Raw genomic sequence first — 12,692 nt, 5'->3', positions numbered from 1 at the left:
CGCCCATCCAAATGTAGCTGTTTGAAACTATATGGAAGGGGCTGCTGTGGGTCAAACTCCACCTACCACCAGATAAAACCACATTCCTCCCTGGACAGACTGGACATTTGTGCAGGGATGGTCTGGCACAGGGAAGTAAAGGGGGTGAGGTGTGTACCACTGATGTCCCATGTGCAGCTTTGGTGACTAAAAAAAAAATAAATTTTTAAATCTTTATTTGCTATGAAAACTCCAGACACATGTGCCACTTTATGCATCTGGCTTTATGTGGGTACTGGGGAACTGAACATGGGCCAGCAGGCTTTGCAAGGACGCATCTCTCAGAACTCCAGGTAATGGCTCAGGACAGCCTCACCCAAGTGGTGCAATCTCCATTTGGTCATGACAAGCTAAGTTGATGCAGTTATGGCTTCTCTTAACGACTGACTCTTGGAACCAACATGCACCATCCAGAAGGTACAAATCTAGGAGGTTAACCCTAACCCTATGGAAACAATAAGCCAATAAGATGAAAAAAAAGTTGGGGGAGGGGAGGTTTCGAGGTAGGGCCTCATTCTAGCCCAGGCTAACCTGGAACTCACTATGCAGTCTCAGGCTGGCGTCAAACTCAGAGCAATCCTCCTAGCTCTGCCTCCCAAGTGCTGAAGCTGAAGGCATGTGCCACCATGTCCAGCTCTGAAATTCTGAAGAATTAACCTGTAAAAAGAGTGCTTTGGGCTGGAGAGATGGCTCAGCAGTTAAAGGTGCTTGCTTATAAGTCTGCTAGATAAATGCATGAAGTGGCACATGTGACTGGAGTTCATCTGTACTGACAAGAGGACCTGGTATGCCCATTCCCTCTAGTTTTATTGCAAACAAAAACACTAAAAAAAGAGAAAAGAGTGCTTAATGTGCCACGTTTTCTAAAAGCAACCAGAGATTAACAGTGGCTCTTCATGTGGTCAGGGAGAAAGGTACAGTACTCATCTTTTATTTTTGATGTAAAGAAGCCATATGTACATAATACATTCATATTTTTAAATATGTTACAGTTCTCTATAGAAAACCATTCCATTAAAACAGCAACAAGTGATCTGGATTCAATCTTTAAAATATTAGGTTGGATCAAAATATTCTTTTCAGGACTCCAGCCAAATTTCACAGCGCATCTGCAGAGATATTCGAAGAAAACTAGGAATGAAGGGTGGGTGATGGAAGGAGCGAAGGATCACCTCTCACGCTGTGAGGTTCCACAGAACTGTCTCCACCACGGCTGCTGGGGTTCACAGAGGGAGACAGGCCAGGCCTTGGCATGTGGCACCGTTCTAGCCACTGTCTGCAAGAACAAGGCTGAGGGATAGGTGAGTCCCTCAGGGCTCTGGGTAGCTGCTGCCACTCCCACCCACCTCAGAGGTGGTGGAGGTCCTCTCTCCAGTCTGGCTGGGTCAGTAGCTGGCTGCGTCAACTTAGGGCCGTCATTCTTCTGAAGGCTGAAGCTATGCAAATCAAACCCTAGGTGCACACACTAAAGGGGCCTATAGCCTTGGATCTGGTTGGCAACTTTCTCCCCAGGAGGCTCTTCTTTCTCTTTCTCCTTCCCCTTCTCCCTTTCCTTATTCCAGTCCTTCAGGCCCTCTGGAAGCGAAGTGTCCTCATCCAAGCTGCCAGTGCCTTCCACAAATTCTTCATAGGTTGATTTTTCGGCAAATGGTCTGGGGCCCAGGAGTTCAACCATGTCACTCTTGTCTAACACTTCCTTTTCTAATAGCAGCAGAGCAACCTGAAATGCAAACAATTTCCATTACTCAGTCCATCAAAATGTTTTATTACAGATGACTTCATTCCAGAAAAAGGACCCAAGATGACTGAAAACTATCTCATAAATAAGGTCACATAATTTTAGAATGAGGTACAAAATACTGGAAATAATAAATGTCCTTCATAAGCAACAGGTATGTATTTTGTTACATGCATACAATTAAGGGTTATGTACCTGCAATATAAGAAGAAAGAGAGATCAATGTTCAGATATTCACATACTTTAATGAAAAAAAGCAAGACAAGAAAAGTAAAGTAGGCTACCTTGGCTTTTAGAAGCAGAGAGAAAGTATTCTGTGCCGTTCGGGACCCTTCAAGTTGTTTATTGTCTGGAACTCCTCACACAAGCAAACCAAAATTTACTCAGTGGTATTCCTCATAACCAACTATAGACAGCCCAAAACTCAATGGAAATATAACATGGCACTTCTCACACACCATGGCCAGTAAGGCCTAGCAGGAGCCAATCAAGTAACTGCATTCTGTGTCTGGGCTGGGCACACACAGCTGGAGCTCTTGATGCTGTCTCTTCTGATTCTGAATACCACCTAATTAGTGAACCTTTGTTTTTTCCTCTAATTAACTAATAAACTCTTTTTTTCTCTTGCTTCTTCATTTGAAGTTTCTCCTTTAATAGTGCTTGTCACCTGGATACACTGGTGGAGGCCTGCAATCCCAGCACTACAGAGGTTATTTAAGAAGGACCCCAGGTTTGACACCAGCCTGGGCTCCAGAGTGAGTTCCAGGTCAGCCAGGGCTTATCTTTAAAATAATACAACAGGCTGGAGAGATGGCTTAGTGGTTAAGAGGCACTTGCCTGTGAAGCCTAAGGAGCCCAGTTCTATTCCCCAGCACCCACTTAAGCTAGATGCACAAGGGTAGAACATGTTGAGTTTCTTTGCAGTGACTGAAGGCCCTGACATGCGCATTCTCCCTCCCTCCCTTTCTCTCTGCCTTTCTCTCTCTCAAATATAAGTTTTAAAAATATTTTTTAAAAATAATAATATAGCAAAATTTAAAAGATAAAGTTTAAATTTTTTTTTTTTTAATCTTACTTTAGGGCTGGCGAGGTGCCTTATTGGTTAAGGTGCTTGCCTGTAAAGCCAAAGGACCCAGGGCTCAATTCCCCAGGACCTACATAAGCCAGATGCACAAGGTGGCACATGCATCTGGAGTTTGTTTGCAGTGGCTGGAGGTCCTGGCACATCCATTCTCTTTCCCCCTCTCTGTGTCGATCCCTTTTGCTCAGATAAATAAATAAAATATATATTTAAAAAAAAAAAAAAAGCCAAGTGTGGTGGCACATGCCTTTAATCCCAGCACTCAGGAGGCAGAGGTAGGATTGCAAAGAGTTCAAAGACACCCTGAGACTACATAGTGAATTTCAGGTCAGCCTGAGCTAGAGTGAGATGGCTTAGGGTTTAAGCCACTTGCCTGTGAAGCCTAAGAAACCATGTTTGACTCTCCAGATCCCACGTAAGCCAACTGCATAAATGTGAGGCAAGCATAAGGCCGCACATGACCACTAGATAACACAAGCGTCTGGAGTTCAACTGCAGTAGCTGAGGCTCTGGCATACCAACTCTCTCTGTCTAAAGTTAGAAAAAGAAGTACTTTGGTTGCATGGATTCTGAACATATGAAGAGGTCATTGAAGGGAAGAATCCCACTGAATTCAGAAAGGGTCTTACCCTTGAATAAGTGCCTCAAAATAAGATACAACAGGGCTTACCAGTTAAGGCACTCCTCTGTGAAGCCTGAGGACCCAGGTATGATTGCCCAGAACCCAAGTAAGCCAAATGCACAAGGTGGCACATGCACCTGGAGTTCGTTTGCAGTGGCTAGAGGCCCTGGTGTGCCCATTCTCTCTCTCCCTTTGCCTCTTTCTCCCACAAATAAACAAACAAATAAATAAAAATGTTTAAAGATAAGGTACAACAATTAAACAAGCATGTTTTTTAATGCAAGGTCATAATCAAGATAAAGGTCTTCATAATCTAGATAATTCTTGTATTTCCCAATTATCTCTCATGACCTAAATTCCTATTAAGGAACTGTTTCTTGGAGGAGACTTCTAGCAGAGCACTGGTGGGAAGAGTGCTGACCTAACCATGCACTTTTGGTGATTTCTAGACTTCACGTAACGTATCTCCCTGTAGGAGAACATACTTCTGCCCCCTCCCCCCCGCTATAAACAGAGCCGACACTGGATTTCACTGAATGAGCCCAAAAAGTAGCCAGTGGGAAGGAACTCTTGACAGTCTGTGCACAGAAATGACTGCAGGTTCACATGCCTATAATTCCAGTGATCAGGATTGAACAGAAAGGATGAGAAGAACAGGCTAGTCTTCCTAGTGAGTTCTAGGTCAGTCAGGGAGCTACATAGAAAAACCCTGTCTCAAAAAAACAAACAAGAGCTGGGCGTAGACACACACACCTTTAATCCCAGTACTTGGGAGGCAGAAGTAGGTGGATTGCCATGAGTTCAAGGCCAGCCTGATACTACATAGTGAGTTCCAGGTTAGCCTGAGCTAAGAGAACTATAGAATGAGATCCTACCCTGTTTTTGAAAAACGAAAAACAAACAAACAACAGCCAGGTATGGTGGTGCACACCTTTAATTGCAACATTCATGAGGCAGAGATAGAAGGATCCCATGAGTTCAAGGACACCTAAGATTACACAGTGAATTCCAGGCTAGCCTGGGCTACAGTGAGGCCCTACCTTAAAACTCCCCCAAAAAACAAACAGGAAAAAACACATGTGACAGGCACCTACCTTCTCCACATCAGCTTTCTTCTCTGTGAGAAGAGTTACCGTTCTTTTATAAGCTTCGCTAATAAGTACCCGTACTTCATTATCTATCAGCCTCGCGGTGGCTTCACTGTACGGCTTCTCCAATACCATGTCCCCCTGACGCGGGAGGTCAAAGGAGATCTGCCCCACCTTCTCATTCATTCCAAACTGAACAATCTGAAAAGACACAAGACGGATGGTCAGACAAGGAACACCCTGGGCCTTGTAAGAGCTAGAGGCCGCAGCCAGCAAAGACACTCCACGTGGGTAGTGACAACGGTGGCACTGTGCTGTACTTTCCTCCCCTCAGCGAACAGCACAATCTGGGATCCCGCATAAAGATGCAGGGAATCTCATCATCCCCGAAGCCGGTGTGCCATTTATTACTATCAGCGGGAGGGACGCAGAGAAGTGAGAAGTAGCTGTCAGGACCAAGAGGCTATGAACCCCAAACTACCAGTAGATTTTCCCTGGAAAAACACATCAACCTAAGAACACAGGAAGGCATTACACCCTTCCACACCAAGTCCATGCAGCAGGGGACAGTCAGTGTGCGGAAGCTGACACGCCATGACTTGAATGAGGTTCCCAACCCAGACAGAACCACTTGAGGGAGAAGCTTCTGCAAGTCAAATTAGAAAACTGACTGAAAAGAGAAGGCCCAGATAAAAGTGGGGAGCAACAACAGTGGCAATCAGGGAAGCATGGCTTTCACAGCTTCGTACAGACAGGAGGGAATTCTGAAGCCAACACCCTGATGCTCCCCATTTCTGAGGCCAGGGAGACAAATTCCATGTTAACACAGGCAACAGAATGCCTTGTCGGGTTGCTGCAAGAAAAAGCAGCGTATTCAGAACCATGTCTCCAGAGAAAAGCTGAGGAAGAGCCAAGTCCACAACAGAGAGCAAAGTGCTCACCAAGTGTCTAGAAACAGCCCAAGGACAGTGACAGAAGACAGGAAAGAGTGTACAGTGTACAGTGTACAGCCACACCACCCCTACACACCACACCCAGTCTTGGAAGCTAAGCAGGGCCAGCCTGGTTTGTACTGAGATCGCAGAAGTTCATGAATCAGAATGAAGAAGATTCAGATGAGGTACTAGACTGCAGGAAAATTATACAGTAGAAAAATTCTTATTTTGGCATGTAGGTATGTGTGGTATGTGATGTGTGTGTACTGAAACATTGCATGTGGAGGCCAGAAGTTGACAATAGTATCTTCCTCAATCACGCTCCATTTTTAAAAGATTTTAAGAAAAGTTTTAGAACCACAAGGTTATCACTGACTGAACAGCAAGTTTCAGGCCAGCATGGACCACATGAAGCCCTGTCTGGTTCAAAGCCAATCAATCAAATGTTTAGAAAAACCTTTCAACTCCACATATATGTATACAGAACTCTTAAGGCACAAACTACTGCAATACAAAAAACAATTTCTGACAGTTTTGATGGCTTAAGATGGCTTAACAAATAATCCTTGGGGCTGAAGAGATGGCTCAAAGGTTAAAGGTGATTGCTTACAAAGCCTAAAGGCCATGATTTGATTCCCTAGTACCCACATATCACAAAGTGGTGCATGCATCTGGAGTTCACAGTGACAGAAGGCCTTAGCATACTCATTCTCTCTCTCTCTCTCTCTCTCTCTCTCTCTCTGCTTACAAATAAATAAAAAATATATATATCTAAAAAAAAAAAAAAAAAAACAGGTGAAATGGTGCACACCTTTAATCCCAGCGCTTGCAGGCTGAGGTAAGAGGACTGCTTAGAGGGCAGCCTGAGACCAGAGTGAATTCCAGGCCAGCCTGGGCTAGAGTGAAACCCTACCTTAAGAAAAAAAAAACAAAAAACTAAACCAAACCTGGGCTGGAGAAGATGGCTTAGTGGTTAAGGCGTTTGCCTGCAAAGCCAAAGGACCCTGGTTCAATTCCCCAGGACCCAAGTAAACCAGATGCACAAGGAGGCACATGCATCTGGAGTTCGTTTGCAGTGGCTAGAGACCCTGGCGTGCCCATCCCCTCTCTCTATATATATATGTATAATCTCTTTCTCACTCTCAAAAAAAATAAAATATATTTTAGAAAACAAAAACAAAACAAACAAACAAAAAACCCCTAAATTAGCCCCAACCATGTAGTTTCAGAATGAGTCACAAATGTTAATTTCTCATGAGAAAATGAAGCAGAAGCCCAGTTCCAAGGACTCACCTGGGCGTAGGCACTCTGGGTGACCTTCCTCAAGTCGTCCTGAGCACCTGTTGTAATTTTTCCAAAGAAGATCTCTTCAGAAACACGGCCACCTAGCGTCATGCACATCCTATCCAGCAGCTGCTCCTTGGTGTACAGGTACTGCTCTTTTGGCAGGTACTGAGCATAGCCCAACCCCTTGCCACGTGGGATGATGGACACCTGATGAGTAGGAAACACACACAACAATGAAGGTAGGTCCCACTACCAATGCAGTCCTAACCACTGGCTTCAGTGAGATGAAATCAGTGACTGTCAGGGAGGACAATCACCTCACCTCAGAGATTCAGAAAGCATTTCCTGTTTGTAAAACTCAACTGAAACTGTTCAGTCTTGATAAAAGGAGTCCTAACCATGCAGCAGACTCAACTCTGGCCATGGCCTCCTGGGGAGGACAGCAAGCCAAGATGTCTAAGAGCCTTCATATTCTTCTCTTGTCCTCTCCATGCAGTTAAGTAAGTTCCTTTAATCTTCCACTAGCTTTATGGAGGGATGTTTTCTATAAAGCACACCTACTTTAAAGCTCAATGAGCTGATAAACATAAAAATGTTAGGGGGCTGGAGAGATGGCTCAGCAGTTAAGATGCTTGCTTGCAAAGCCTTAAGGACCCTGGTCCAATTCCCCAGTACCCATGTAAAGCCAGATGCACAAGATGGCACATATATCTGAAATTCATTTGCAATGGCTATAGACCCTGGTGCATACAGTCTCCCTCTCTCTCTGTGTGCAAAGGAAATTTTTTTAAGAAAAGATACAAGGCCAGGCAGGGGTGGTGGTGCATGCCTTTAATCCCAGCACTTGGGAGGCAGAAGTAGGAAGATCGCCATGAGTTTGAGGCCACCCTGAGACTACAGAGTAAATTCCAAGTCAGCCTGGGCTAGACTAAGACCCTACCTCGAAAAACAAACAAACAAAGATATAAGGACTGGAGAGATTTTTTAATGGTTACACACTTGTCTTTGAAGCCTAAGAACCCACTTTCAATTCCCCAGAATCCACATCAACCAGCCAGATGCACAAGGTGATGCATGTATCTGGAGTTTGTTTGCAGCGGCTGGAGGCCCTGGCATACCCATTTTCTCTACCTGCCTCTTCCTCTCTTTGTATCTCTCAAATGTGTGTGTGTGTGTGTGTGTGTATATATATATATATATATTTATTTATTTATTTATATATATACACACATACACACACATACACACACACACACACACATACATACATACATGTATATTTTTTAAAAAAAGGTATGTCAGGCTGGGGAGATGGCTCAGCAACAAAAGGCACTTGTTTACAAAGCCTGCTCACCGGGAGTTCAATTCCTCAGTACCCACAAAAAGCCAGTATGTTAAATGATTGTGGTATGATTACAGAAACCCTCTCACCATGTGTTCTCAATCCTCACCACTGCCAAAGCTGATTCCTGTGGGCCTGTAATCCCAGTTCCTTAGAAAGCTACGGCAGGAGGATTGCCAGTTCAAGGCCTGCCTGTACTGAGTAAGTTCAAGGCCAATTTAAGCAACTTAGTGAGTTCCTGTCTCAAAATAAAAAGAGGGATGGTTGTTCGACTCAATTGCAAAGGGCTTTCCTACCATGCACAAGGCCGCAGGTTTAATCTCCAACACAGAAAATAAAAAAGCTTTCTGTCTAAATTCTCGAACTCATTCTCATCTGCAGAAAGGTTTGTGTAATGACTTTGTTCAACCATCACTAGTTGTTTCTAAATTCCTATAATTACACCTTTTATCTAGTTATCACTTGTGTAAGTCCAGCGCCATTCTCAAGTCACTGCTCACATGAGCTGGCTTGCCCTCTGCGACACACACTGCAGCACCTTTAAGAGTGGGTCTGCATGCTCCAGATACCAGCCGGCAACTGCATGCCCTGCTTCATGGTAAGCCACAGTCTTCTTCTCCTCGGGCTGCAGAACCTGGGTTTTTTTCTCCAAGCCTAATAAAATAATCACAAACCCCCAAACCACTGTTTTAGCAACAACAACATTAAAAGACAGTTATACAGTGCTATACACTCCTTATCCATAATGTAAATTAGAGCTCTACCACATGCATTATATGTCTCCTAGTCCCCAAAAGAAGCACTTCTTACTTATCTGAAAAGAAAACAATCTGAACAAGTAACCAAACAAGACTCTTCTCCACAGATGACAGTTGTTCTAGTCCACAGGCATGCTGAGTGCCTGAGCACTGCCTGGGTCCCTGCTGCTTTGCTGTTGGTTTTGCGTTGGTTTTGCGGCACTGGCCGGGTGGTGGTGATTTATCTCTGCTTGGATCTGTGAAGGGGGCCAGCTTCTTCCACCATTATGGAACGTCCCCTGGATCTGTAACCCTGAAGTAAATCCCTTCTCCCATAATCTGTGTGCTGGAGGCTCATCGCAGCAGTGTGCTGTCTAGGACACTCGGCATGCTGCCTTGGCTTTGGTTCTGGCAGCAGCACGGTCAACAGGCACAGGAGCAAGAAGACGAGGCACAAGAAAGCAGAGAGCTGGATGTGGTGGCGCACACCTTTAATCCCAGCACTCAGGAAGCAGAGGTAGGACTGCCATGAGTTCGAGGCCACCTTGAGACTACATAGGTCAGCCTGGGCTAGAGTGAGATCTTACCCTGAAAAGCAAAAAACCAACAAAAAAAGCAGAGGCCTGGAACCAGCATGGAGAGCCAAAAGCTGGCTGAATAAACTTTCTTTGTAGATATTGCCAAACTGAAAAAGTGAAGGCTTCCAATTCATTTATCAGCTTCTTTTAAAAGAACTAAGTTGTGGGCTGGAAAGATGACTCAGCAGTTAAGGTGGCTTGCCTGTGAAGCCTAAGAACTCATGTTTGACTCTACAGATCCTACATAGCCAGACACACAGAGGATACATGCATCTGGAGTTCGTTCACACTAGCTGAAGGCCCTGGCACACCTATTCTCTTTCTCTCAAAAAAACAAAAATAATAAAAATAACCAAGTTATGCTACATACCTCAGGCTAGCCTCAAACTCAAGATCACTCTCCCTTAGCCAGCCCAGGGATGGAATTATATCCATATGCCTCCTAACACCTCGAACCCTATCAACCTTTTCATCTGAGTTCCATTCAGCAGCCTTACCACCAATCACTCGTTCAATTGCTTGTTCAAAGTGCTTTTCGTTGATCGAATCTGAAAGGTGTCTTGCAGCAATCAAAGCAGCTTCATTACAGACATTGGCAACATCAGCTCCTACAAAGTGAGCACATGAACAGTTTATTTACCTCCAGATGCTCAAAGTGACTAGCAACTCACTAGGGAGTTCCAAATACATCTGATCTCAACCACCAGGTTACTGAATAAGTGTTTTAAGGGAAGACAGTGTTATTTATAACAACCATAAGTTAGCTAGGCTAGAACTGAACAGAGGCCTGTATAATCTTGAGCCTCTGAACTTAGATGAAAGCATTAGTACTAGACAATTCCAGACAGCTACTTACCTTAATAGGTGGCATGGCCCATGAAACAACATACTAAGACAGTATTTTCATTGGAATATTGCTAGTGTTTTTTCAGGAATATTCTTTTAAAAAATTTATGTATTGCAGCTGGGTGTGGTGGCACATGCCTCTTAATCACAGCACTCAGGAGGCAGAGGTAGAAGGATCATCATGAGTTTGAGGCCACCCTGAGACTACAGAGTGAATTCCAGGCAGGGCTAGAGCAAGACCCTACCTCGAAAAACCGAAAAACCAAACCAAACAAACAAACAAACAAACAAACAAAACCCTGAATTACAGGGCTGGGGAATGGTTCAGTGGTTAAAGGTGCTTGCTTACGAAAGCCTGATGGCCTAGGTTTAATTCCCTAGCACCTACATAATGGCAGGTGCATGAAGTGGGGCATATACATGGAGTTCATCTGCAGTGGCAGGAAGGGGCCCTGCCATGCCCATTCTCTGTCATCTCCTTGCAAATACATGAAGACTAAAAAGAACAACTGGGGCTGGAGAGGCAGCTCAGTGATTAAAGGTGCTGGTTTGCAAAACCTGATAGCTTGAGCTCACTTCCCCAGTACCCACATAAAGCCAGATGCACAAAGCAGCTCACACATTTTAAATTTATTTACTGTGGCAAGAGGCCCTGGTGCACCCAATCTCTCTCTGCTTGCAAGTAGATAAAAATTAAAAAGAAAAACTTAAAGGTTAACTTTCACATTCAGCACTTAACTAAAAAAAAACAATCCTGGATCACCTTAGGGTCTGGGGACACAGAACACAAGTCAGGACCTGAAGTTCACCTGCCACAGCTCTAGGGAGAGCACCTCTCTGGAGGCAGTTGTGGAGAGCAGGAGGGTCAGATGGTGACAAGCCAAAACTGCAGGCGGCAGGAGGATCAGCTCAAGCAACAAAGTACAAACAGAACGTAGCCCCTTCCTCTGGCTGGGAGCAGGCCTCTTCAGCTGAGTGTAACTCTGGAGACTAACAGCAGTGAGCCTGCAGTCAACAGGTAGATCAACCTCTGGACCCACTTATCTGCCGAGCTGGGAAACACTGAAGCTTCAGGGAACACCTGACAGACACAGCTGGGTCACTCCAGCAGTAGGAGTCATACTCTGCCTGTACGGATCCCTGACTCTGGGGCCCAATCCAAGAAGTCTTCAGAGGGTAGGTGAGCCAGCCCCGCCCACACACTGCAAAGCTAAGTGTGGCCAGCAGAAGCCCATGCTATACCAAGAGAAGCTACTAAAGTGAAGACAACTCTTGAGGGACAATGGACACTCCTCCACTGCAGGTACATCACCAACAAAAAATTACACGTAAAAGCCCATGAGTTCACCCACCACCTGGTGTATATAACTGGTACTCTCCCCTTTCTGAAGACCCAGGTTTTTAGCTACTCCATCTTTTCTGTTGGGAGACCATATCTCTCATATGTAACCCATTTGGCCTGAAATTTCTTTTTTTTTTTTTTAATTAATTTGAAAAAGAAAGCAGGGAGGGGGTGGGGAAGGAATAAATTAAGTATGGGCATGCCAGAGCCTCCTGCCACTGCAAACAAACTCCAGACATATGCACTGCTTTGTATATCTGGTTTTATGTGGGTACTGGGGAATCAAACACAAGCTGTCAGGCTTTGCAAGCAAGCGACCGTAGCCACTGAGCCATCTCTGCAGCTATGACCTAAAACTTGTGGCTCTCCTGAGTTCTGAGGTTACAAGTATAAGACACTGGGCTCAGATGATTTTTTTCTTTTGTTTTTCAAGGTAAGGTCTCACTCTAGCCCAGGCTGACCTACAATTCACTATGCAGACTCAGGGTGGCCTTGAACTCATGGTGATCCTCCTACCTCTGCCTCCCGAATGCTGGGATTAAAGGCATGCGCCCCCACACCCAGCTTCAGCTGATTTTTAATTCTGTTCATATGCTTTTGCTTTTCAACTTTTTTTAAAGTATGTATTTTATTTATTTATTTGAGAGTGAGAGAATGCACACACCAGGGCCTCCAGCCACTGCAAACGAACTCCAGATGTGTGCGCCACCTTGTACTTATGTGAGTCCTGGAGAATTGAACCGGGAACCTTTGGCTTTGCAAGCAAATGCCACAACTGCTAAAGCCATCCCTCCAGACAAACTTTTATAAATTTTTGTTTTTTGGGGTCTTTAGAGACAGGTCTCATGATTCTCTTAAACTGGCTTCTAATGTCCATGTAGCCAAAACTGACCGTGGATTTATATTCATTATTTTCGAGGTAGGGTCTTTCTAGCCCAGGCTGCCTAGAATTCACTATGCAGTTCCAGGGCAGCCTTGAACTCATAGCAATTCTACCTCTGCCTCCGGAGTTCTGGGAGTAAAGGAGCGTACCACCACAACCAACCACCTTGGCTTT

At 44.7% G+C, this 12,692-nt stretch overlaps 1 protein-coding gene across 2 annotated transcripts in view; it reads right to left on the bottom strand.

Annotated features, from left to right (window-relative positions):
• Nucleotides 1-941: 941 nt before the first annotated feature.
• Afg3l2 (AFG3 like matrix AAA peptidase subunit 2) overlaps nt 942-12,692 on the bottom strand; it is a 51,698-nt gene continuing 39,947 nt past the window's right edge. For both annotated transcript variants that reach the window (XM_045142800.1, XM_045142801.1), the window contains 5 exons: nt 9,945-10,055; nt 8,671-8,786; nt 6,797-6,997; nt 4,575-4,769; nt 942-1,759 (listed from right to left, as the gene is read on the bottom strand). In XM_045142800.1, coding sequence (XP_044998735.1) covers nt 1,505-1,759; nt 4,575-4,769; nt 6,797-6,997; nt 8,671-8,786; nt 9,945-10,055 — 878 coding nt within the window. In that variant the 3' untranslated portion in view covers nt 942-1,504. The remainder of the gene's footprint in view (nt 1,760-4,574; nt 4,770-6,796; nt 6,998-8,670; nt 8,787-9,944; nt 10,056-12,692) is intronic.

The sequence above is a fragment of the Jaculus jaculus genome, chromosome 2, assembly GCF_020740685.1.
Source record: "Jaculus jaculus isolate mJacJac1 chromosome 2, mJacJac1.mat.Y.cur, whole genome shotgun sequence".
NCBI lineage: Eukaryota > Metazoa > Chordata > Mammalia > Rodentia > Dipodidae > Jaculus > Jaculus jaculus.
The sequence above is the reverse complement of the archived record's forward strand: the minus strand, read 5'-3'. Positions and strand labels throughout refer to the sequence as shown.